General features: G+C 45.6%; 1 protein-coding gene across 1 annotated transcript in view; it reads left to right on the top strand.

The window, feature by feature from the left end:
- Positions 1-14,333, top strand: part of LOC308151243 (lysyl oxidase homolog 4-like) — a gene marked incomplete at both ends in the record, with an annotated part of 29,045 nt that extends 14,712 nt beyond the window's left edge. Inside the window, 8 exons of the mRNA XM_080524074.1 lie at positions 318-472; positions 669-824; positions 3,905-4,067; positions 5,429-5,672; positions 8,504-8,619; positions 9,964-10,100; positions 13,938-14,049; positions 14,263-14,333. Of these exons, the coding sequence (XP_080380200.1) occupies positions 318-472; positions 669-824; positions 3,905-4,067; positions 5,429-5,672; positions 8,504-8,619; positions 9,964-10,100; positions 13,938-14,049; positions 14,263-14,333 (1,154 nt within the window). The remainder of the gene's footprint in view (positions 1-317; positions 473-668; positions 825-3,904; positions 4,068-5,428; positions 5,673-8,503; positions 8,620-9,963; positions 10,101-13,937; positions 14,050-14,262) is intronic.
- Between the last annotated feature and the right edge of the window lie 8,953 nt (positions 14,334-23,286).

The following is a 23,286-nucleotide window of genomic DNA, read 5'->3' on the forward strand; positions in this document are numbered from 1 at the left end:
CACACACAGACACACACACAGACACACACACACACACACACAGACACGCACACACGCACGCACCCCATGTACACACGCACAAACACAGGCACACACACGCGCACACACATGCACACCCACACACACACACACACGCACACATGTACACACGCTTTGCCCCTGTTGTATGAAATGTGCCATACAAATCAACTTGCCTTGCCTTGCTTTCCATCTCACTCACTTCTCTCTCTCCCCACCTCTTTCTCTTTCTCCCCCACTCCCTCCTTCCCTTTCTCTCTCTCTCTCTCTCTCTCTCTCTCCCTCTGTCCCTCTGGTAGGTACCGGTCCCATCCATATGAACTCGGTGCAGTGTACAGGCAGAGAGACGTCCATCATCCAGTGTGTGTTCCAGGAGGTCCCTCTGTACACCTGCAAACACAGCCAGGATGTAGCAGTCCGCTGCAACGTACCCAACACAGGCCTGCAGACAACGGTGGGACATACACACACACGCACACACACACGCACACACACACGCACGCAAACAAACTCACCTATTGAGGATTTCCCAAAAATCGCTCAACATTGCATCCACTATCATGTATATACTCATACTATACTCTCTCACCATTCCCACCTTCCTCCTCCCTCCTCCCTCCCTCTTTCCCTCTCTCTCTCTCTCTCCTCAGGTGCGGTTAGCCGGGGGCAGGGAGCCTGGGGAGGGCCGCGTGGAGGTACTGATGGACGGCCGCTGGGGGGCCGTCTGCAGTGAGAACTGGGGGCTGAACGAGGCCATGGTGCTCTGCAGACAGCTGGGCCTCGGCTTCGCGTCCCGCGCCCACCAGGTTCGTGCCCTGACCCTGAACCCTGACCCTAAACTACACACCTAACCCTGAACCCTGACCCTAAACTACACACCTAACCCTGAACCCTGACCCTAAACTACACACCTAACCCTAAACCCTGACCCTAAACTACACACCTATCCCTGAACCCTGACCCTACACTACTCACCTAACCCTGAACCCTGACTCCAAACTACCCACTAAGTTATAAATCTAACCCTGACCCTAACCCTAAACTACCCTAGATATAACCCTTAAGCTAACCCTAAACTACCCACTAAGTTATAGATATAACCCTAAAACTAACCCTAAACTACCCACTAAGTTATAGATATAACCCTTAAGCTAACCCTAAACTAACCACTAAGTTATAGATATAACCCTTAAGCTAACCCTAAACTACCGACTAAGTTATAGATATAACCCTAAAACTAACCCTAAACTATCCACTAAGTTATAAATCTAACCCTCAACCTCAAGTTTAAGTTTATTTCGAAAAAAATAAAAAATAATCTAACCCTGACCCTAACCTACCCACTAATCCTAACCCTGCCCCTAAACTAACCACTAAATTATAGATCTAACCCTAACCCTGACCCTAAACTAACCACTAAGTTATAGATCTAACCCTAACCCTGACCCTAAACTACCCACTAAGTTATAGATCTAATCCTAAACCTGACCCTAAACTACCCACTAAGTTATCGATCTAATCCTAACCCTGACCCTAAACTACCCACTAAGTTATAGATCTAATCCTAACCCTGACCCTAAACTACCCACTAAGTACAGCTCTTCCCCCTAGCCCTAATAGAAGGAAGGTGGACTTATTCAAAACTTAGATTTTGGAATACTGGAGGTTCACATGAAAAGCCGCTGTTAAAAGTGAATAGACAAATACCACATTCGCACGGACATCGCTAAGAATTAGGTTTGCGATATCCCTGAGAAGGTATTGTGACCAACAACTAAATGTTTGGTGAAAGGGTCAACCCATGTTTGATTTCAGCCATTCTTTACCCCCTTAACCATTCCCCTCTTCTTTCTCTCTCCACCACTCTGTCTTCATCCCTCCTTCCCCCCTCTTTCTGTAACTGCCCACCCCTCATCTGTTACCATCCCATCCGCCTCTCTCCCTCCATTCCTCTTCCCCCCATCCCTCATATACATCCTCACCCCAGACGAAATACTAATTGCCCTACGAACAGCCCTCATCGCCCCCCTTAAGAGTGACCGTTTCGTGCCAACTCAGCTTCCCATTCGATGATGACAGGAAATGACAGTTAATGACAGTCTTTTCTTTTCACACTGGGAGCTGGACGGAAAGTGAGAATTCCTCTTTCACGTCTGTATGTCTCTAAGGCAGTTTACGACTCTGCATCTATCTCAGTCGGGGGTCGCCGTCGACGACCGTGTGAGGTCCTAGCGTTTCGGGTTCCTTCCTCTCTCTCTCTGTTCCTCCCCGGCTGCTTGTTTTCCCCGGCCCGTGTTATTTCCCATGATGCCCTGGGTAATTGCAGGCTTCTCTAAAGTCCACTTCCAGAGAAGGACAAATAAAAGAGTGAGCGAGGGAAACGGAGGGCAAACAACTATCTGGTCCATGCTGCATGGGGTGGACAGGATGGAGTGTGTGTGTGTGTGTGTGTGTGTGTGTGTGTGTGTGTGTGTTTGGGGGGGGGGGGGTGGATTTAGTGTTAATGGGCCACTTTAGTGTAAATCGGCTGTAAGGACAGAAAGAGACAGAGAGTGAATGAATGGAAAAGCATTATAATGTCTGTTTTAAATAACTATAATGCACTAACTGTTTTAAACGGTTATTATGGTAATTAGGCATTGGCTCTCCCGTTGGTCTGGGCAAGCGTTTGGCTTGGAGGCATTTTTGCTAAAAGCATTTTTAAATTGGATTTAAATCTGAAGATTGACTTGGCCAGTCAATAACTTTTTGGACCTTGAAAAACATAGTTGCTGTGGCTTTGGGTCATTGTCTGACTGTATGCTGAAGCGCCATCCAATGTATTCGGAGGCATTTACTTCTACTTGAGCAGACGAGATGTTTCTGTACACTACAGAATCCATTCTGCCGCTGCGGTCAGCTGTAACATCATCAATTAAGTTAAGTTAAGTTAGCCAGTTTAGGGTTTAGGGTTAGGTGTGTTGTGTAGGGTCAGGGTTTAGGGTTAGGTGTGTCAATTAAGTTAAGTTAGCCAGTTCCAGCGGGAGCTATACATGCCCTAACATTAACACCCCCCCCCCCACACACCATGTTTCACAGATGAGGTGGTATGCTAAATCTTTGGCAGATCCTTTTTTCTCCAAACCTTTCACTTGCAGTCACTCTGGTCCATGATCATATTCATCTTATTTGTCTGTTTTTAAAGGCTTTTTAGGTACTTTTTTTTGTTGCAAACTGTAAGTGATCATCCTTTTTGGGATAACTAGTGGTTTGCACCTTTGCAATGAAGCGTCTTTTAGTTTACCTGATGACGTATTCTGTGGATGGTGGTCTCTGACACGTTCACACCTACCTCCTGGAGAGTGTTCCTGGTCTGTGTTGTTTTGGATGTTTCTTAATCATGGTGAGCCTCCTTCGGTCATCCACTGTAGGAGTCGTCCTTGGCTTACCAGTCCGCTTGTAATTCGGTTGTTAAGTCTGACGGTTGTGAGGAGGTGTGTGTAATTCGGTTGTTAAGTTTTGGTTTGGACCCGGAAATTGCTAAACGTCACGCGTTTAAACCAAAACTTCCCCGCACCAGAGTACCAGTGTACTACAGAGGTAGAATGACAGTTCAATCGTTTTTTAGACTCAGATCTATTCATACAACAAGGGACACAGCACTTTCCCGTTTTCCCCATATTTGTCAGCGTCTTTGAGCCTCGGAAAAGCGCTATATAAATATAATGAATTATTATTATTACTGAGGCATTAAGTAGTCCTTTAATGGTTAAGATCAGGACTTGGGGTGGATGAGCTGATCCTGGGTCAGTGGCTGAGGTAAACTCTTACAAAGGGCACAACTTTCATGATTCTGTGTGTGTGTGTGTGTGTGTGTGTGTGTGTGTGTTCCATTTAAATTGTGCAGGAGACGTGGTACTGGCCCGGGAACCCAGACGCGGGCCAGCTGGTTCTGAGTGGGACCCACTGCATCGGCACTGAGATGTCTCTGCACCAGTGTCGGAGGAACGCCCAGGTGTACTGTCCCCGGGGGGGGGAGGGCAAGGCCGCAGGCGTCACCTGTGTCGAGAGTGAGTGGGATTATGTACAGACACAGACACAGACACAGACACAGACACAGGCACAGACACACACACAGACACAGACACACACACACACACAGACACACACTCACAGACACACACACACACACAGACAGAGACACACACACACACACACACACAGACACACACACACACACACACACACAGACAGACACAGACACAGACACAGACACAGACACACACACAGACACAGACACAGACACACACACACACAGACACAGACACACACACAGACACAGACACACACACACACACACACACAGACAGAGACACACAGACAGACACACACACACACAGACACACACACACACACACAGACAGACACAGACACAGACACACACACACACACAGACACACAGACACAGACACAGACACAGACACACACACAGACACAGACACAGACACACACACACACACACACACACACACACACACAGACACAGACACAGACACAGACACACACACACCCACACATACATACACACACACAGATTATGGTCAGATTATGTATTATGTGTGCATTCAAAAACACACACACACACACACACACACACAGACACAGACACACACACATGCACACACAGACACACAGACACACAGACACACACACACAACAATTATCTACACATACATATACACCTGGTGGTCAGATTATGTGACATTGATGTTATTCAAACTCTCTTTGTCTTGCTGACCACACCAGCTCAGTGGCCTTGCGTTTAGAGTGTCCTCCCTGAGATTGGGAGGTCGTGAGTTCGATCCCCGGCCGAGTCATACTGAAGACTATAAAAATGCTACCCGATGCCTCCCTGCTTGGCACTCAGCATTAAGGGTTGGATTGGGGGGTAAGACCCAGTGTCTAGTCCAGGGGGTTGTACTTGTACATCAAGTCGCCTCACGCTACGGAAACAGGAGATAGGCTCCTGCCCCCTAAGGGCCGTTCAGTTCTCAAGGCTTACTTGTCTTGCTCTTGAGGTTCTTCATATATGCCATTCCTCACCTCACCTGCACATACAAATAGAGTTATATATACCATTTAGCACTGGACACTGTTATCCAAACAGACTTAGTGAATGCACACATTGTTCCTATAAATGGTCCCAGCGGGAAACAAACCCAGAAATGCCTTGCTCTGCCAACCGAGCCACACAGGACCACAAGAACTTAGACATAACCTCTCCCCGAATGACCTTTCACCTCTGATACACCCCTAGCCTAGCTCCTGACCTTTCACCTCTGATACACCCCTAGCCTAGCTCCTGACCTTTCACCTCTGACCCCCCCCTAGCCTAGCTCCAGACCTTTCACCTCTGACCTCCCTCCCTCAGCCGCCCCTGACCTTGCGTTGGACGCCCAGCTGGTCCAGGAGACAGCCTACCTGGAGGACCGCCCCCTCCACCTGCTGTCCTGCGCCAACGAGGAGAACTGCCTGTCGTCCTCGGCCGCCCGGATGAACTGGCCCTACGGCCACCGCCGCCTGCTCCGCTTCTCCTCTCGCATCATGAACCTGGGCCGGGCCGACTTCCGCCCCAGAGCTTCCAGAGAGTCCTGGACCTGGCACCAGTGTCACAGGTAAGGCCCAGGGTGGACGTGTGGTGATGGGGGGAGATCACCAGTCTGGGTCAATGTTTGTGACACATTCTAATGCTTTGGGTTACCTCAGGTCGGGATCTGATGCAATGATCGGACTTCATACGTGATTACATTTCCGCGTTGTTGAAAATCAATGACGCATCGCTAGTCGGCTAACACAGCTTGTTTTGTGAGCCTGCTAACAATGTAAAGTAGTGTTATAGTTCACTAGGTAGCAGTGGGGGATTACTCACCGGATCCATTGCGGTGTTGCAGTATTTTGGCTCGACTAGCGAGTTTGTGTTGTGATTCTCAACAACGTTGAAACGTAGTTTCCGTGTTTCAAAAGAAAAGTCGGAACGTTTTGATTGGTTGCCCGACATGCGGACCAAAAGATCAGACTGTGTCACATTTAGGAGCTGGAGTGAGTGTTGTTCTGTTGGTCGACCTTGAATAGTGTCAGATCATCGCTCGGTGGTTGCTGGGTTTCAGGCCTGGGGCCTCATTTATAGAAAGTACTTTGGATCAAATTTGATCTTACCCGTGTCGTACGTAGAAAACCACGTCAAAGTAGTGACTTATAACATTTCAACGTGAGTCAATTTGACCATGGAAACGATCGTAGCTCTACGTCAGGTATTGACTTTGCGTACGCACATTACCTACTGGTTATGCAGAGTTATTACAGGCATGTGAGACGCACTGCCTACTGTAATTCATGCGAAGAGAAAAGTGGCTCGTAATAAAATTAACGATGTTGTTATCAGCCAACAAAATGAGTTTAATTCAAGATTTAAAGGGAACTGGTGTTTATGATTGTATTTCAGTCTTCCTTTATATCCCTCGGGAGCTGTCATGGCAACGCCATCTCCCCTTCAACATGCCTATAGTGCGCTCCACAACAGACCTTGCCCGGCCATGCATAAGCATTTGCCTGGTTAGTTGTCATGATCAAACGTTACAATTGCAACTTACCGAGAAGCCACCCTTCTCTGCCCTCTCCCGCTTCCAGACGAACGCCTACCCTATATTATAGCACTTGGCTTAATTCAGCCGCTAGAATTGAGCCGCTGTCACAGGGCGTAAATACAAAGCTCACCTGCGTTCACCTGCATTCAATTTCAAGTATATTTGGGATTTATAGACGGAAGTATGTACGCAATTTTAAACAAGCGCAGACCGTTTTATAAATAATGCTTACGTCCATTTAGAAAAATGTGCTTACGTGAAAGTTAAAGATGACGTTCAAGTACATTTTTATAAATGAGGCCCCTGGTTCAAGTCAATGGGTGAAATGTTGGAGGTCAATGGAATTTGCTTCTTTTGTCTTTTTTTGTGTTCGTTTGGGACTATTCCCTCGGTTCCATTGTACCGGGAAAACTTAGCCAAGCACTGCTCAAGTATTTATTTTTTAATATTAAGTACAGTATCACATATTGTTGAGTGGGATAATTAAAAATATATATATTGTTAGTTGTTTTTAGGGCATTTCTGCGTTATTGGGATTGAGACAGAGATTGACAGGAAGGATGGGAGAGAGAGGAGGGATGACATGCAGGATATGTCGATGGCCGGAATCAAAACAGGGACCTTGTGATGATATGGTATGCACATTAGTGTGCTACGCTAGTGTGCTACACACTGACACGCCCAAGTGGGACCATTTCTATGGATATGTGGACCGATGGCGATGTTGGGCTGGCAGACCAATTGGGATACTCATCACATGATCTCTCAGACTGTCTCTGCCTATCTCTGTGTTCTACTCACACTAGAGCCGAAAACAGCATTTCAGTTGGAGATAAGATTTTTCAGATTCATAAAAAAAAGTCAACAGGTGACTAAGTAAGTCATTTAATTTTTAGATCTTGCCGATTGTCTATTCGGCAAAACACCATTTGACCGTGTCAACGGGTCATAAGCATGGTCAGTCCTAGTGGACAGTTTGTTTATTGCTGTGGTTGTGGTCAAACTACTCTCTCTCTCTCGACCGCTGGACCAGGTTCCCACAGACAAACACTTTCAAACTGCTTTCCATTCTGGGAACAATAGTGATGTTTGGCACAATACATCAAATCTCTAATTGTCCGGCAATCTTCTCCAGTTGTAGGCCATATCTATTTACAGCCTATCTACAGTGACATACTGTAAGTTAAGAAGATCTATGCCTGTCATATACGTATCATAATAATGATATATGTATATATACAGTATATGTTATATATATATATATGTTACACGTGGGAATACGGTACATGTGGGAAAACTAGGGTTAGGGTTAGGTGCTAGGGTGCTAGGGTTAGGGTTAGGGTTAAGGTTAGGGTTAGACATGCCAGCATGTACCAAGTCACCCTAGCACCTAACCCTAACCCTAGTTTTCCCACATGTACCGCATTCCCACATGTACCGTAACATATATACATAATGCAATGTATACTGTCAAGCTTTCCTTCAGAGTCATTGGAGTAAACAGGACAGTAACACCCAGAGGCACGGCCTAGTACTGCCTGTCTGTGTCTTCAGGTGTTCCAGCCTTGAGTCATTGTGAAGAACTTTTTTTTTTCTTCCCCTCCTCTTTTACCTCTCTCTCTTCCTCCTCACCCACTTCTTTTCATCCTCTTCCTCCTCCTCCTCTCTCTCTTTTTCCTCATCCTCACCCTCCTCTTTGTCTTCCTCCCTCCTCTTCCTCTTTTTTCCTGTCTCCTCCTCTTCCTCCTCCTCCTCCTCTTCCTCCTCCTCCTCCTCCTCCTCTTCCTCCTCCTCTTCCTCCTCCTCCTCCTCTTCCTCCTCCTCCTCCTCCTCCTCCTCTTCCTCTTCCTCCTTCCTCACAGACACTACCACAGTATCGAGGTGTTCACTCACTACGACCTTCTGACCCTGAACGGAACCAAGCTGGCCGAAGGTCACAAAGCCAGCTTCTGTCTGGAGGACACCTACTGCCCTGACGGTAGGCCCGACAGCCTGCCTCCATTTTTACATTGACATTTTTTACATTTTTGGCATTTAGCAGACGCCTTATTCCAAAGCGACTTACAATCAATACATTTGAATACTAAGCATGTGAATCAGCAGTCCACTATTCGTTGCAGGAAGAGTACTCTAGCTCGGGCCCGGGGCCACTGATAGAAGGAAAAACCTTCTCCCTATTATCGCTTTCTACTTTTTTTTAATTTAATTTTTTATATTACTGGAGAAACTGAGAAACAGTACAAGGGGGGCAATAGAAGTTCTTAGGGACACAGTAGAGGGGAAAGCGGGTGTCTTTAGGAGACGTAGTGGTGACACACACACACACACACACACACACACACACACACACACACACAAGCGCGCCGCCTAACTTAACCAAATGTTCGTATTTTGTTCGCCTGTTGCTTATAGCCTTCTTGTTTTGTTACAAAGTCTATATACTGACTGACAGCAGCCTCACTGTTTGGTTAGCTGACTGTTAGAGCACTAAGGCTTGCTAATGTTAAGTTTAACTTAATCTATTTTGATCAATTTTTTGGCTGACGATCTCTTTGTTTGATATATAATATGTGATCTGTGGCTAACCACTTCCTCTGGATGACATTACAAAATGTACCCATCATTTTTCTCATGCTAGCCAGATACAAGTCTCCCACACCCTAACCCCAACCTTAACCTCAACCAGAACTGTACACTGTTGCCAATGGATACCTTGTTGCCAAAGCACCTTTCCTCTAGGAATTCTAGGAACACATTTTGGCACTGGAACTACTTGGCACCGAAATGGCGTATAGTTGGGCTTATGTCAATGAAACCGAAAGAGACCGTCATTAGGTGTAATTGCTATGCAATTATTAGGGCATTCCAGTTTTACACAGTACTTTAAATAGGTGGTTTACAGGGCTGTTACCTTCCTGTGTTATCTCCTGGGGTGGTGCTGTTTATAGGTAGCCAATTCATATTTGGTGAGCTTAGAATGATAAGGTTCTATCTCCGTTTAGGGTAGTTCAGAGATATTGAGCGTCAAAGTTTTTACATTCCATTATGTTTGGTGAGATGGAACCTTTGTATTTGATTAATTACTGACTAAATAATTTCAACATTTTAAAAATAACACCACACAGGCATTAATAAACACCTAATGGATCCGATTATGTAAAAAACTAAATTTTGACCAAAATGGAGATAGAACCGTATAATTCTAACGTCACGATTTGGTGAGAAAGTACTCTAGTATAAACATTTCTGATGTCGTCCGACTTCCTGTGACGTTGTTATTTTCGACATTGTTATCGAGTTTCTGTGTTTCTGTGGTCGGCAGGTCTGTCAAAGCGCTACTCGTGCTACAACATGGGACAGCAGGGCATCTCGGTGGGCTGCTGGGACACGTACCGCCACGACATCGACTGCCAGTGGGTCGACGTCACCGACATCAGCCCCGGGGAGTACATCTTCCAGGTCAGAGGTCGTTTCTTTGAACAGCAGCAGGTTAACAGGTTTTAGCAGGTGGTCACTATCTTACCACACTGCTAACGAGGAAGTGTGACCTGTCAACTGTCATACCTATTTGTTTAACTGTCTTTTTCTAAATCTACCGCATAGCAACTAATAGTGAACCATTTAACATTATTTATAGATTAATTGACCTACTTATTGTAAAGTGACTTTGTTTATCTATTTTCTACATCAATGTACCTTCCGCGAAAGTGTTTTATGTGGCTACTCGCCACTCCTAATGACACTTAATGACTTCCATTATCTCAATGGAGAAACCTCTTACATTTTATGTGTAATACTCAAAAGACGAAGGAAAACAGAAATAATGTCCGAAAAATAACTGCTGTGTAGTCGTTTCTACGATTGGGGCGAGCTACTCTTGTTGGCACAGGTAACCTTGGTGACCATGGGAGTGATGAAGCGTTCTGATACACACTGTAATTTCAGCTAAATCGGTCTTGGCTGAGTTGGCATTGCTCTTCACGTTATGTGTCGGTAGTTTGACTTGTGTTTAGAAACAGAGGGGGTTAAACCTGTATTTATGGAGAGTGTAGACCTGCTATTAGCACAGAGGTTCAGAGAAAGGAACGGTTCCATGGCGGGAGACAAAGTCTTTGTCAGCATGTCACCCCCCGTGTGGGAGATTTACCGCCAACACTTTAATGGTAAATGGTAAATGGACTGCACTTATATAGCGCCTTTTTTGCTGCTCCAAATCTGCTCCAAAGCGCTTTACAACGGCCTCTCATTCACCCATTCACACACACATTCACACACCAATGGCGGCAAGCTGCCATGCAAGGCGCCGGCCCGCTCACTGGGAGCAATTTTGGGGTTCAGTGTCTTGCTCAAGGACACTTCGACATGTGGCCAGCCGGGGCTCGAACCGCTGATCTGCCAACTTTGTGATCATTAGATGGCGACTCTACCTCCTGCACCACAGCCGCCAGGTACTGTATAATGCATCAGTACTCATTATGCGTGTTGCTTTAGTAAGAAATCACACCGTACCATAATATGGTAATACATAGGTATCTATATATAATACATCCATATCTATTCTATTCCATACAGTACTGTTCTGTTTCATACCGCTCTGGTTCATTTCAGGGCATCAGTTGGTTTAACAAAACATTTGGATCAGAATGATGCTCTCCACGGTCAGATGGAGCTGGCTGATTTTCCCGATACGACTCAAAATCAGCCAGATAAGATCTGATCCTGGATAGCAAAAAAAGAATGGGGATCATTCTGATCCAGATGAAAGGTTTTAACACTTAATCAGCCACGAGGGCTGAACACCCCTGTGAGTAAAAGAAAAGTGTTCTATCTTTGCACTCGATCAAATTCCAAGACCCTCCTTTCATGACTTTTCCTAGATATGTGCGTTCTACCACCCAGTATCCTTACATCTTTAAAATCACATCAGGATATGCTTATCGAAAGCTGTGTTGCAGTTTTTCTGTGTAGGAAGCTCATTTACAAGCGGCCAACTAGTGGTCGTTGTGTGTAAATAGCAGCTTAGCATTGTAAAGAGGCGGCTCTTTTAGTAGGTAAAAAAAAGGCACGGCTGTTCTAGTGTTAAACCCCTGGGCCCAGAGGAAGGGTTAGGGTTAGACATTATGCATGACGACCATGAGGCCTGACAGTATGGCCTCAACACTGCTCCTGGGCCTGCTCTCTCCCTCTTCTTTCTTCTATTTGAACCTCCTGTCCTTGATGGAGACTACTGGGTCTCTATGGTGACAGCGTTGACCACATGCCCACTGCAGGGACTGACCAACACACACACACACACACACACACACACACACACACACACACATACATACACACACGCAAGCACACACACACACACACACACACACACACACACACACACACACACACACTCATCATTGCTCACTGGCGGAGGTGGAGATAAAGGATTTTCATTGAGAAGGGAGTGGTCCATCCCTCCCACAGGGGCTCCTCACACACAGTCACGCTTCTGGGAATGTCATCACATCACACACACACACATCACACACACACACACACACACACACACACATCACACACGTCGTAAAGCCCAGATCAAACGCCAGCGCAGCTACTGTGTCATGCTGCAACATTTTGCCGTTGCCATGGAAACGTGCGTTCAACAGTTGTTAAGTTGACAATAAAGTGCGTGTGTGTGTGAGTACTTTACGGTCTATCCCCCTATGTGTGGGTGTGTGTGTGTATGTGTATGTGCGCTTGCGCATTTGTGTGTGTCTTTTATGCAACAGGCAACCGGGCGTTTCTCTGAATTGCTGCCAAAAAACGTAGGGCGGCCATTTTTAGGAACATACTGTACATTTAAAGCAGTGAGTCACGACCACCTCCGTGATTGTCCCTGATTGCACAGTCATTTAGGAATCAGCAAACACACCGCAGGTCTTTATACGACGGCAGGAACCTTTCATTGCACATTATAGTCGCCTCTTAGCCTTTGTGTCTCGCATTATTACGTCGAGACTTTAAAAAAGCAACCGAGTTAATATACTCTTTTACACCGGCGCAATAAAAACACTGACTGAAAATATAGGCCCTCCTTAAACTGCCATGTGAAATATATGGAGCACTCAATACAAATTAGGCAGAAAAACCGTTATGAAAAAATGCATAATTATGAATACGGTTTACGGTTGAAATGTTTTAATAAGTAGAATGGAAAAACAGAGAAAGTAGGGGTAGAAAATGAAAGAGTGACTTTTACGAGATGCGGTCAGTTTATCTTTGATGTGTGAACAAGGAAAAGTCGTTGGGGTGTGTTTTTATGTATGGGAGACAGAGAGGATGGAAAAGCAATGCCAACCATCTTCTTAACGATCGGCTGGGTGTTTTATCTTCAGCGGTACGATGGTTGTCATCGGCTCTTAACTCTTCGGGTTTCTCTGCTGGAATCAGGATCAGACATTGAGGTCATACAATCCACGGCTCTTTAGGAGGTACTAGATCTATTCTGGGGAGCCAAAGGGAACTCCTAGTAAATGGAACCGAATAATTCAATTGGAACAGTTGGCTCATATCAGACCTGGGTCAACAAAAAGAACGATTTTTTGGTGCTGGCTATTTTTCCATTTGTTAAACAAATGAACTCTGAAGCATATCATTGTGTGCCACAGCGTGTGATTGGCATGAGCTCCAAAAAGATGGAAATATATTTGATAAATCCAAAATATATATATTGTAGCGAACGTGTCCTTGGTAGTGTAACTCGCCCCATGCGGGAATCGAACCCCGATCTCCCGCATAACCAACGGCCGCGCTAACCACTATACCAAGAGAGTTAACACCCTTGGTGGAGCTGTTAACGGGCCTCATACAGGATCGTTACACTATCCTCACCGTTCGGGAGAGCGTGCCCTCACGCTTCACTATGTCAAGTCCCTCACGTGGACACGGCTCTCCGATGGCCTTCCTTCCATCCCACTTCTGACACCAGTGTAGCGAACGGGAATCTTCTAGTGTAACTCGGCCCATGCGGGAGTCGAACCCCGATCTCCCGCATAACCGACGGCTGCGCTAACCACAACACCAAGAGAGTTAACTCCCTTGGAGGAGCTGTTAACGGGCCTCATACAGGATTGTTACAATATATACATAATGTGTCAAAATACTTGAGCTGTGGCATGATTTAGTAGTCGACCTGGTGCATGTTACCCAATGCTATATCACACACTCCTAAACCAAACACACCTCAGCTACTTTCATTGATTTGACAAGTCTGGAATCTTGCTTTGATCTCATCCTCGTCTCTCTCCGGCCCTGCAGGTGGAGGTTAACCCCTCGCTGGACATGGCGGAGTCGGACTTCCAGAACAACGTGGTGCGTTGTCGGTGCAAGTACGATGGAGCGCGGGTCTTCATGTTCGGCTGCCACGCGGGTGAGTGGGGTCGTGGTCAAGACAGACCAATCGTGTTGGCTCCTTCACCTCCATCCCTACTTTCTCTAGATAGAACATACAAACACTAACTATTCTAATTCTATCTCTCTCTCTCTCTCTCCATCTCTCTCCCTCTCTCCCTCTCTCTCCTTCACTCTCTCTCTCCCTCTCTCTCTCTCTCTCTCTCTCTCTCTCTCTCTCTCTCTCTCTCAGGTGATGCGTACAGTCCCGAGGTGGAGGACCTGTTTGAGCACACCCGTCAGATCTCCAACAACTTCCTCTGAGGCGGGGGAACACTGATGATGTCTCAGGGGCGGAACTTTGGAAGCCCACCGCGCCTCTCCTCGCCCAATCACGGGGGGGGGAGGGGGGCGCCAGAGGGACGAGGCAGACGAGGGGGGCGCATCTCAATAGTCTAAAGATGCTGCTTCTTCTTGACTCCTTTTCCTCATCTGCACCGATGTGAAAGAGCTGGAATAAGAAAGTCAATAATTTGGTACGCTGCCACCCTATTGCTTTATCTACAGTATCTATTAAAAATATCCTATTTTTTTCCCCCAAATCAGTCCAGACGAGGAGAGGAGAAGAGGAGAGAGAAGCCAACTTTAGACTATTGAGATTTGCCCCGAGGTTTAAGACCGAGGGAGAGAGGGAGAGAGGGAGAGGTAAAGAGGAGTCAGTCAAACAAAGAGAAGGTCACCTGGTCATCAGGCAAGCATTGCACCACGACCACCACCAACAACCAAAGTGTCAGAGAGGAGAGGAGAGACAGAGACGTGGGACCGAGATCGCAGTGGTTTTCCTGCATTCTCCCAATTTGGAATCGTTCCAAGCAATTGCAGGTGTCAGACTATCACCATGGCAACAGTATTTAGTTTACAGTAGAAATGCTTGTCTTGAAATTATTATGTTCACACACACACACACACACACCCATACACACACACACACACACACACACACACACACACACACACACACACCCATACACACACACACACACACACACACACACACACACACACACACACACACACACACACACACACACGTTTTCACCCAATCAGAAATCGGCAATTATTAGCAAGTTATGAGGTAGATCACATTGAGGCACATGAGTATAATGCAATATTTATGTTTACATTTACAAAAAACATTATCCATTTTGTGCAGATATTCTCAATCTCAAATATCCCAAACTGGGCTTAAAACAAGGTACCTATTTAGAGGAAGATGTTTTAGGACAGTGTGTTCATTTGGGAGAAGCTAGCTGATTAATGTTCTCTTTTGTTCTTAGCCGTGGTCTTACAGGATAGTCATCAGTGATACGTTCTCCTGTGTCCTTTCTCTTGCGAGGTATCCTCATTTGAACTCCTTTCAAAAGAATCATCGCTTCTTGTGCTTTACAAATGCAGTATTTGCTGTAAAAACTGTGTTTTTAGTGTATGTGTTTTTCATGGTGCTAATTTTCTTTGAATAAATATTGTAATGTATTGAAAATGTATTGTCATGTACAGTTTTATATTACCTCTCTGGAATATCCTCCTGTAGCGTTGTAATTTATACCATATTTGATGTACTTATGACTTGATACTTGTCCCTTTTTAGTTGTGTTTTGTATTGTTCATTTTATTACAATAAATCCTATACGTGATGTCAGTGAGCGCGTTCAGGCAGATATAAGTATTGCCCCTGCAATAACACTTGGCAATGGCCGAGAAAAATAAACCTCCGATTTCCAAACCATGTGACCATTTGCAACATGATTATTTGAGTGTACGTAGCCTTTATCATTCAGAATAAATTATACTAAATCTAAGTGATACGAAAAATGCCTAACCCTGTAGACTCATTCTGTATTATAGCCTTTATTCCAACAAGTTGTAACACTTTATGACACGGTTACAAGGCCTTTGTGATGCTGTCTACTTTTTTTTCAAAGTCAAAATTCCATCCGTCTCAGTTTCAAGTCTTTAGTCATAAGAAAACCTCAATGGTACAACACAGAATGTTCTGGACATAGGGATACTTCCCCCATCTGCTCCTAGGTAGCCCAGACCAGTGCTTAATGGTTGTTTCCAACCTCAGTGCAACATCACTGCACACCACACACACACACACACACACACACACACACACACACACACACACACACTGGAAACTCTTCTGTGCTCTCTGCTTTCAAGCTGCCCACTGTCACTAAGCCAATTGGGGCATACACTAAATATGCAACTTAGTTTAGTCTCCCTTTTTCCCTCTGGTGGGATTTGAAGTGGGATGGGTGGTGTGTGTGCTCCACAACTATATATAGCTGTACGGTCTTACGCTATGTCCAGAGCCCATACTAAACACACACTCTTGAGAGAGGGGGGTTAAGGCTACATGACTGAAGCTGCAGCAGCAGCAGCAGTATCAAACAACACAGATCTGATCTGGGAGCTGTCACAGAGGACCGACAACACAGGGAGGAGAGCGCCCCGTTTCACCCCCCCTCTACTTTTCTACTTTTCTCTTTAAAGAAGGTGTGTGTGTGTGTGTGCGGTCATGTGCCAACCTCTACCCAAAAGCCACCCTACCCCCCCCCCCCCCCCCTCCAGCTCATTGCTCTTGACACGTGGGCATTGGGTGGGTATACGCCGGGCCCTGCTGGCTTCTCTACATACGGACCTCCACAGTGTGTGTGTTGAGTGTTACCAGCGTGACACGTCATCTCCTCCACAGCCTGCTGTGTGTGTGTGAGGCTGGCAGCCCTGTGTCACGTTACCTCCTCGTAAAGCGACCCTAAACCCTGAGATTATGGGCTGGGTTAAGATCTCACACGACGCTAGGGCAGGGCAGAGCCTGGTTAAGGCTAGGCACCGTCGCTGGCTAGGAACAACTACCGTGGGGGAAATAAGTATTCAACGGTAGCTATTCACATGAAATTTAGATCAGACATTGGTATTAACTCGCTAAAACTACACAGCTAACTTTGTCAAAAATAAGCCAGGATTTTCCTTTAGCGACGTTGATGGAATACCCCCCAGGAGTCATATGTAGACAGTGTTATGTGGATCTGTGATGAACTCATTGGGCTTCAGTGATAACAGCTAGTTATGGGCCAATGTATGATGGGAAATGTAGTGAGGAAAACAACATGACTTAGGACTGTACGCATCGCAGACTCCACAGGTTTACATGCTCCAGTCTTTCCTATGTATCTCTGTTTACATAGAATATTACATTTACATAGACAAATACATTTGACTAAGTAAGTGTCATCTATCCACTAGTCATAGCAGGAAAAAGTAATCTGCTTAGGCCTGGAGCCATTGGCAGTTGTCATTCTAGAAGATGGAAGATTTATTATTCTTATTATTTATTAAGATTATTAAGTATTTTTAAATGATTATTATTATATTATTGTTATTATTATTTATATAATAAGGAAAACAAATGGTAAATTAAATGTGTAATGAAATGCATGAAGGCAACTGAAGGAAGTCTAAACCAAAGTGGCAGTTAACGTTCTATTTAGCTCATGAAAATTATAGAAACACGATAAAAGACTCCCACGTTGGAGTTGGTGCACCAACCTAGGCTGAGTGGTTTGATTGTGATATCTTATGGCGCTTTTCCATTATCGGCCCAGGTCGCTTCGGCACGCTTTTGAACAGTTCTGGTTTTCCACTATACACAACAGACCAGGAACTAGTAGGAGGAGTAGGCGATAGTAGGCGGAGTTACGCGTCATAAAAGCGCGCCATGGTGGTGACGTATATTTTCACGAGACACAACACAGCCACAACAACAGCGACATGGAGGAACTTGAAGCTATCGTATGCCTTTCCCTCGGCATGTGGTATATTATTAACCGTGGTTTTTTGGAGAGAAAGAGAAAGAGAGAGAGGAAGCTATGTACACATAATAAAGTCATGTTTTTTGAACCCTTAAAACCACTGCTTTCACTTGTCTGCTTTATGAACTGTAGTATCATTGTTATTCACGGACAAACACGGTGCCCGGAGGCACCCTTTGCGGGTTAATAACTTCGGTTTACCGTGGGTTAGGATAACAATTCAAACGTGTCCGGATAGGGGAGAGGACAGGGAATCCAAAACCATTTGAATGGTGTCGATCCTACACTCCTATCACGGCCGACACAGCGCGGAGCGAATTCCCTGGTAAAACGTTTCTCTCGCCCCGCTGTCAACGGGAGTTTCAACCAGCAGGCGCGGTGCTGCAGGCAGCAGCGGGTGAACTCCCGGTTCATTGAGTTTACGGTTAAAAGCATAACTTCTCGGGGTGTCAGCGCGGTGGTTAAGGGCTCAAAATGACGTATACCGATGGTGAAGTTAGCAAAGGAGTATTGTGTTTGTACCACCTCCACAGCCAGTGTTATTCACGGGCAAAGACGGTGCATAATAGCGATTTTTGTGTTATGCTTGTTGTAAATAAAAGTTCTATGATGCATTGAAATGACATTAAACTAAGATAATACGATGGTCAGCATAATTTTTCGAATCTTTATTAATAAGCTATTACAGAAACTGTAGTGACATTTTCCAAGAGCGAATGTGGTATTTAAAGATGGCGGTTAGCGAAGAAATCTATGAACATGGGATGACGATTTCCATTGACCAATCAACGGTGTGCAGCGTCACACGTCACACGCAGCCTGGCAAAAAGGTTCCGGGTCTAAATTTGGTTCCTGGTATCGAAGGGTAGCTAAAGAAGCGACCCGAACCGAGCCGAGGCGACCCGGGCCGACAAATGGAAAAGCGCCAAAGAAGCTCGAAAAGAAGCTCGGTCGACCCGGGCTGGCCCTGTAATGGAAAAGGGGCTTTAGACTCTTCAGTTTGTGGTTCAATTAGTTGCCTAAAGCTGCTGTATGTTTTATTTGTCAAAAGAAGCAGACTTTTAGTGGATGCAAATTGGAACCCTTGGTTTTAGTTCGCCAACATCTTCGTCATCTTCGTTTTATTTGTATAGTATAGTATAGTGGATAGTGTACATAGCCTTTATTTATGTAAACCAGCTCTTTTCCCTTCTTTTTTTTTCTTTCTTTTTTTTTTCCTAGCACCAGGGGAGCCCCCCCTCCCAAATTTCGTTGTTTGGTACCTGTACTATATCAATGACAATAAAGACCATTCATTCATTCATTCATTCATGAACTAAGAAAGCCTGTAGACAAACGACAGATTATTCACACGATGGCAATACACCAAAGACACACAGAGAACTACCAGAGGCATTTAAAATTATTTAATTAACAATCACAAATAATAGAAACATAGGGGGTGACAAGGGACAAGGGAAAATATATGTCTCATTAAAACTACAGGTATTAAAACATACATGTTAGGGGTCTAACTAAAAAGTTGTCGTGAATTGTATTTGGTGGATCTTCTGGTTGCTATCGAAGCTGCTTGATACCTGAACGGAAAACTGTGCTTTAGCAGATGCTGGGGGGAAGGGGGATACACACTCTTAATGGCAACTAGGCAGGCTCCTTATGAGCAATTAATAATATAAAGAGAATAAAAAACAATACAGAAATAAAGAAAAAAAAAACTAAATAGGAGGGTACACGTGATGTTTCAAGACGACTGGGGCTGCGTTCAGAAGGGCACAACATTGTGTAACATTGCAGTGTAACATTGTGCAACGTTCAGATGCAGATAGAAACGCTAGGGCGCCCGTCATCCGGAACAATCGAAAAGTTTTTTTGGGGTAACTACGTGGTGCCTATCAAACCTCTAAAACTGTAGTTGGAACGTTCTAGAATACAGTATATGGATGGCTCAGGGGAGGCGGGTGGAGGTAGGAGTCAGAGGACGGGCTCACTGTCATTCGGTTGTTAAGTCTGATGTCAAACGTGACGTTTAGCAATTTCCGGGTCCAAACCAGAAATTCCCCGCACCAGAGTACCAGTGTACTACAGCGGTAGAATGACAGTTCAATCGTTTTTTAGACTGGGATCTATTCGTACAACAAGGGACACGGCACTTTCCCGTTTTCCCGATATTTCTCAGTGTCTTTGAGCCTCGGAAAAGCGCTATACAAATATAATGAATTATTATTATTACTGAGGCATTTCGAAGAGAGCGCCTCAGCCAACTTTGGACCCGGAAACACGTCACGACTTAACAACCGAATACATGGAAGGGAATGAGGAATGATATCAGCAATGCATGGAATGGAAATGAAGAATGGTGTCAACCGTGTGTGTTCGATAACCATTCCTCACACCGTTTCATCCGTTACAATGACTCCCGTCCTGACTTCTACCTGGACCTCCCCTGGTACGGCTGTGAACACCACCCCAGGGCCCCTGGTCCTGACGCAGACGCAACTTCGCCTTTCACTGGGCCCCGTTTGAAGAATTAAATGCTTAAAATGTAGGAGTTAAAAATCACAATCACAAAGGTGACATGATATGCTTGGTAAGCTTTGCTGTGACCAATCCGATCTAGATGAGATCTGGGATGACGTGAAGGATGGGAGGATGGGTTGTGAAAGTATCCAAACAGATAGCAGATCTCTCTCTGGATACGTACAGCGCCTTCGGAAAAGTATTCAGACCCCTCCACGTTTTCCCCATTTTGTTGTGTTATAGAGTCCATTTAAAATGGATTAAATTCAACGAATTTGCCAATCATCCAGACACAATACTGACAGACAGTTGTGACGATCCACACTTGGACCTATAGTGGGCGCTATTACATCTGTTGTCCTGTCTACCTTCTCTCTTTGTTCCAGATGGGCACAGGTGTGGGGGGATTATCCTAATTGTCCCAGGGACTTTAAGAGTGGGTCAGATTCATGGACTCGCTCTCTTCCTTGTCGACCAGCAGCCGTTTTTGGTTGTCGTTACCATTTTCTTTATTCATTATTTCAATTCAATATTATTCTCTACAATAAATCTCCTATTATTGTTAACCATGTGTGGTCTCCCTTTTTGTTACGGATGGGATCGAGAGGGCATGTGGTTGCCCGCTTTGATGTGATAAGTGTGAGAATCTCATCGGGGGAGAGGGGGGGAAAAGATGACAATCCAGAGACCGAGTGTCGAGGAGAGAGTTTGGAAGGGGTGTTAGCATTGTTAGTGGGAGGAGGGAGAGGTGGGGGGGAAAGGTGCTGCTGATGTCGTCCACCTTTTTTTCAAAGTAGGTGACAAAGTCATCGGCGGACAGGGAGGAAGGAGGAGGGGGAGGAGGTGGATTAAGGAGTGAAGAGAAAGTGGAGAACAGTTTTCTAGGATTAGAGGCAGAAGAATGTATTTTGGAATGATAGTAGGATGCTTTAGCAGCTGATGCAGAGGAGGCGTAGTTGGCAAGGAGAGAGTGATAGTGGTTAAGGTCATCAGAAAGGCCAGTTTTTCTCCATTTCCTCTCAGCTGCTCTGAGCTCTAGTCTACAAGCATGTAGCGTTTCAGAGAGCCAGGGAGCTCGAGGAGAGGATCGAGCTGGCTTCAAGGTTAGTGGACAGAGGGTGTCGAAGGATGAGGTGAGAGCGGACAGGAGGGTTGAGGATGCCGCATCAGTGAATAGAAGGGAGAAGGATTCGACAGAGGGTAGGGAGGATAGGACAGAAGAAGAGAGGGCGCTGGGGCAGGGCTCTACGCTAACCTTTTTCACTAGGAGCACATGTGCTCCTAAATGAAAAAATTTAGGGGCACACAAAGAAATTTAGGAGCACAGTGAACATTTTTATAATAACACATTTTTATTAGTGATTTTGCAATTTTTGCACCAAAATCACACATTGGCCCATGCCTACAGCCCTACTAGGCGCAGAGGATATCAGTTGTCCATATGCTTTTGTATGTTGGCCGTCTGGCACGCTTAGAGGTCAGCCAGCGGTCCACGGCAGGAGTGGGATCGAAGTCCTCGACAGAAGGCCCCTCCAGGCTGATCCTCATCAGGTCTTTGGTGGTGGAGACTCCAAGGCTGCTTCTTGTTGAATTCTTAATGCGGTTCTGCGCAGAGAAGCCTCGCTCACACTGGGCGGCTGAAATGGGCATCGACTTGCCAGCCTGTTTCTGCCCTCTACAATATTTGCAGAACATGACGTTGTCTTTAAACTCTAGCCATGGGAAGATTTCCAGCCACTTCGGATTAAATCTTTATGTTTTCCCTCCGCCGGCTGCAATGGACGCTGGGGTGTCATCTTCGCTAGTAACGTTAGGCCTACTAACGTTGTTCTCAGCCTCACTGTCGCTACTAGCCGTCTCATCCCCATCTCTCTCGTTAGTTGAACCAGCTTGCGAATTACTTGGGCCCTCACCGGATTCCTCTTTTTCTTTGTTTCTTTGACTCGCAAAATACAAATGAATGGGCTTCATTTTCTTCATTTTGAGTCAAACTTTCGATAGCGCAGTCGTGTTCTTCTCAGGGAAAGTTCACACCACACGTTATCACAGAGAGCTGTACTGTGGTTGGCGGAATCGGATTGTGGCTTGTGGAATGTGGGACTTGTAGTTTTAAAAATATATATATTGTAGTGTAGTGACCGCTCGTTAGCGAGCAAAGTATTCAGAATTCACGGCGTGTGTTGACTCAATCACCCAGGCTGCTTAGCGGGTGATATGACGGGATATAAGTGGGACAGAGATGAATGAATGTTGTTGTTGTCAGTACGCATGCAGAGAGTGAGAAAGCTGAAATCTTTCACTCGTGAATTATTTTCCCAGTTCCCGCAGATTTATTTTTAGAATTAAAAAAAAAAAGATTTATTTTTAGTCGCAATTGCGAGTGAAATGGTCGCACTGTAGAGCCCTGCGCTGGGGGACAGGGTACGTAGGTTACGACGAGAGGGTCTTAAGTGGTTAGAGGCTGAGAGGGAAGAGGAAGTTTTGAGGGGAAGGGAGAAGGATATAAAGTGGTGATCAGAAACTGGAAGAGGGGTAACGGTAAGGTTGGAAGTGTGGGAAGATCTGGTGAAGACAAGGTCGAGCTGATTGCCTGCCTTATGAGCCGGAGGAGAGGGGGACAGGGTAAGGCCGAAGGAGAGGAGAAGGTCAAGTACTCCAGATGAGAGAAGCTTCTCAGATTGGAAATTGAAGTCACCTAGTAGTACGAGCGGAGTGCCATCATCAGGGAAAGAGCTGAGAAGGTCATCCATCTCGCCTAGGAAGTCACCGGGGAGGAGACAAAAGCGGCATGAAATTCAAAGGAGGATATAGACAAGTGTGCCAGGGGAAGGACAGTATGTGACCACTTGGGCGAGATGAGTCCTGTGCCTCCCCCTCGACCA

The sequence above is a fragment of the Nansenia antarctica genome (assembly GCF_963989245.1).
Source record: "Nansenia antarctica genome assembly, chromosome: 2".
Taxonomy (NCBI): Eukaryota; Metazoa; Chordata; class Actinopteri; order Argentiniformes; family Microstomatidae; genus Nansenia; species Nansenia antarctica.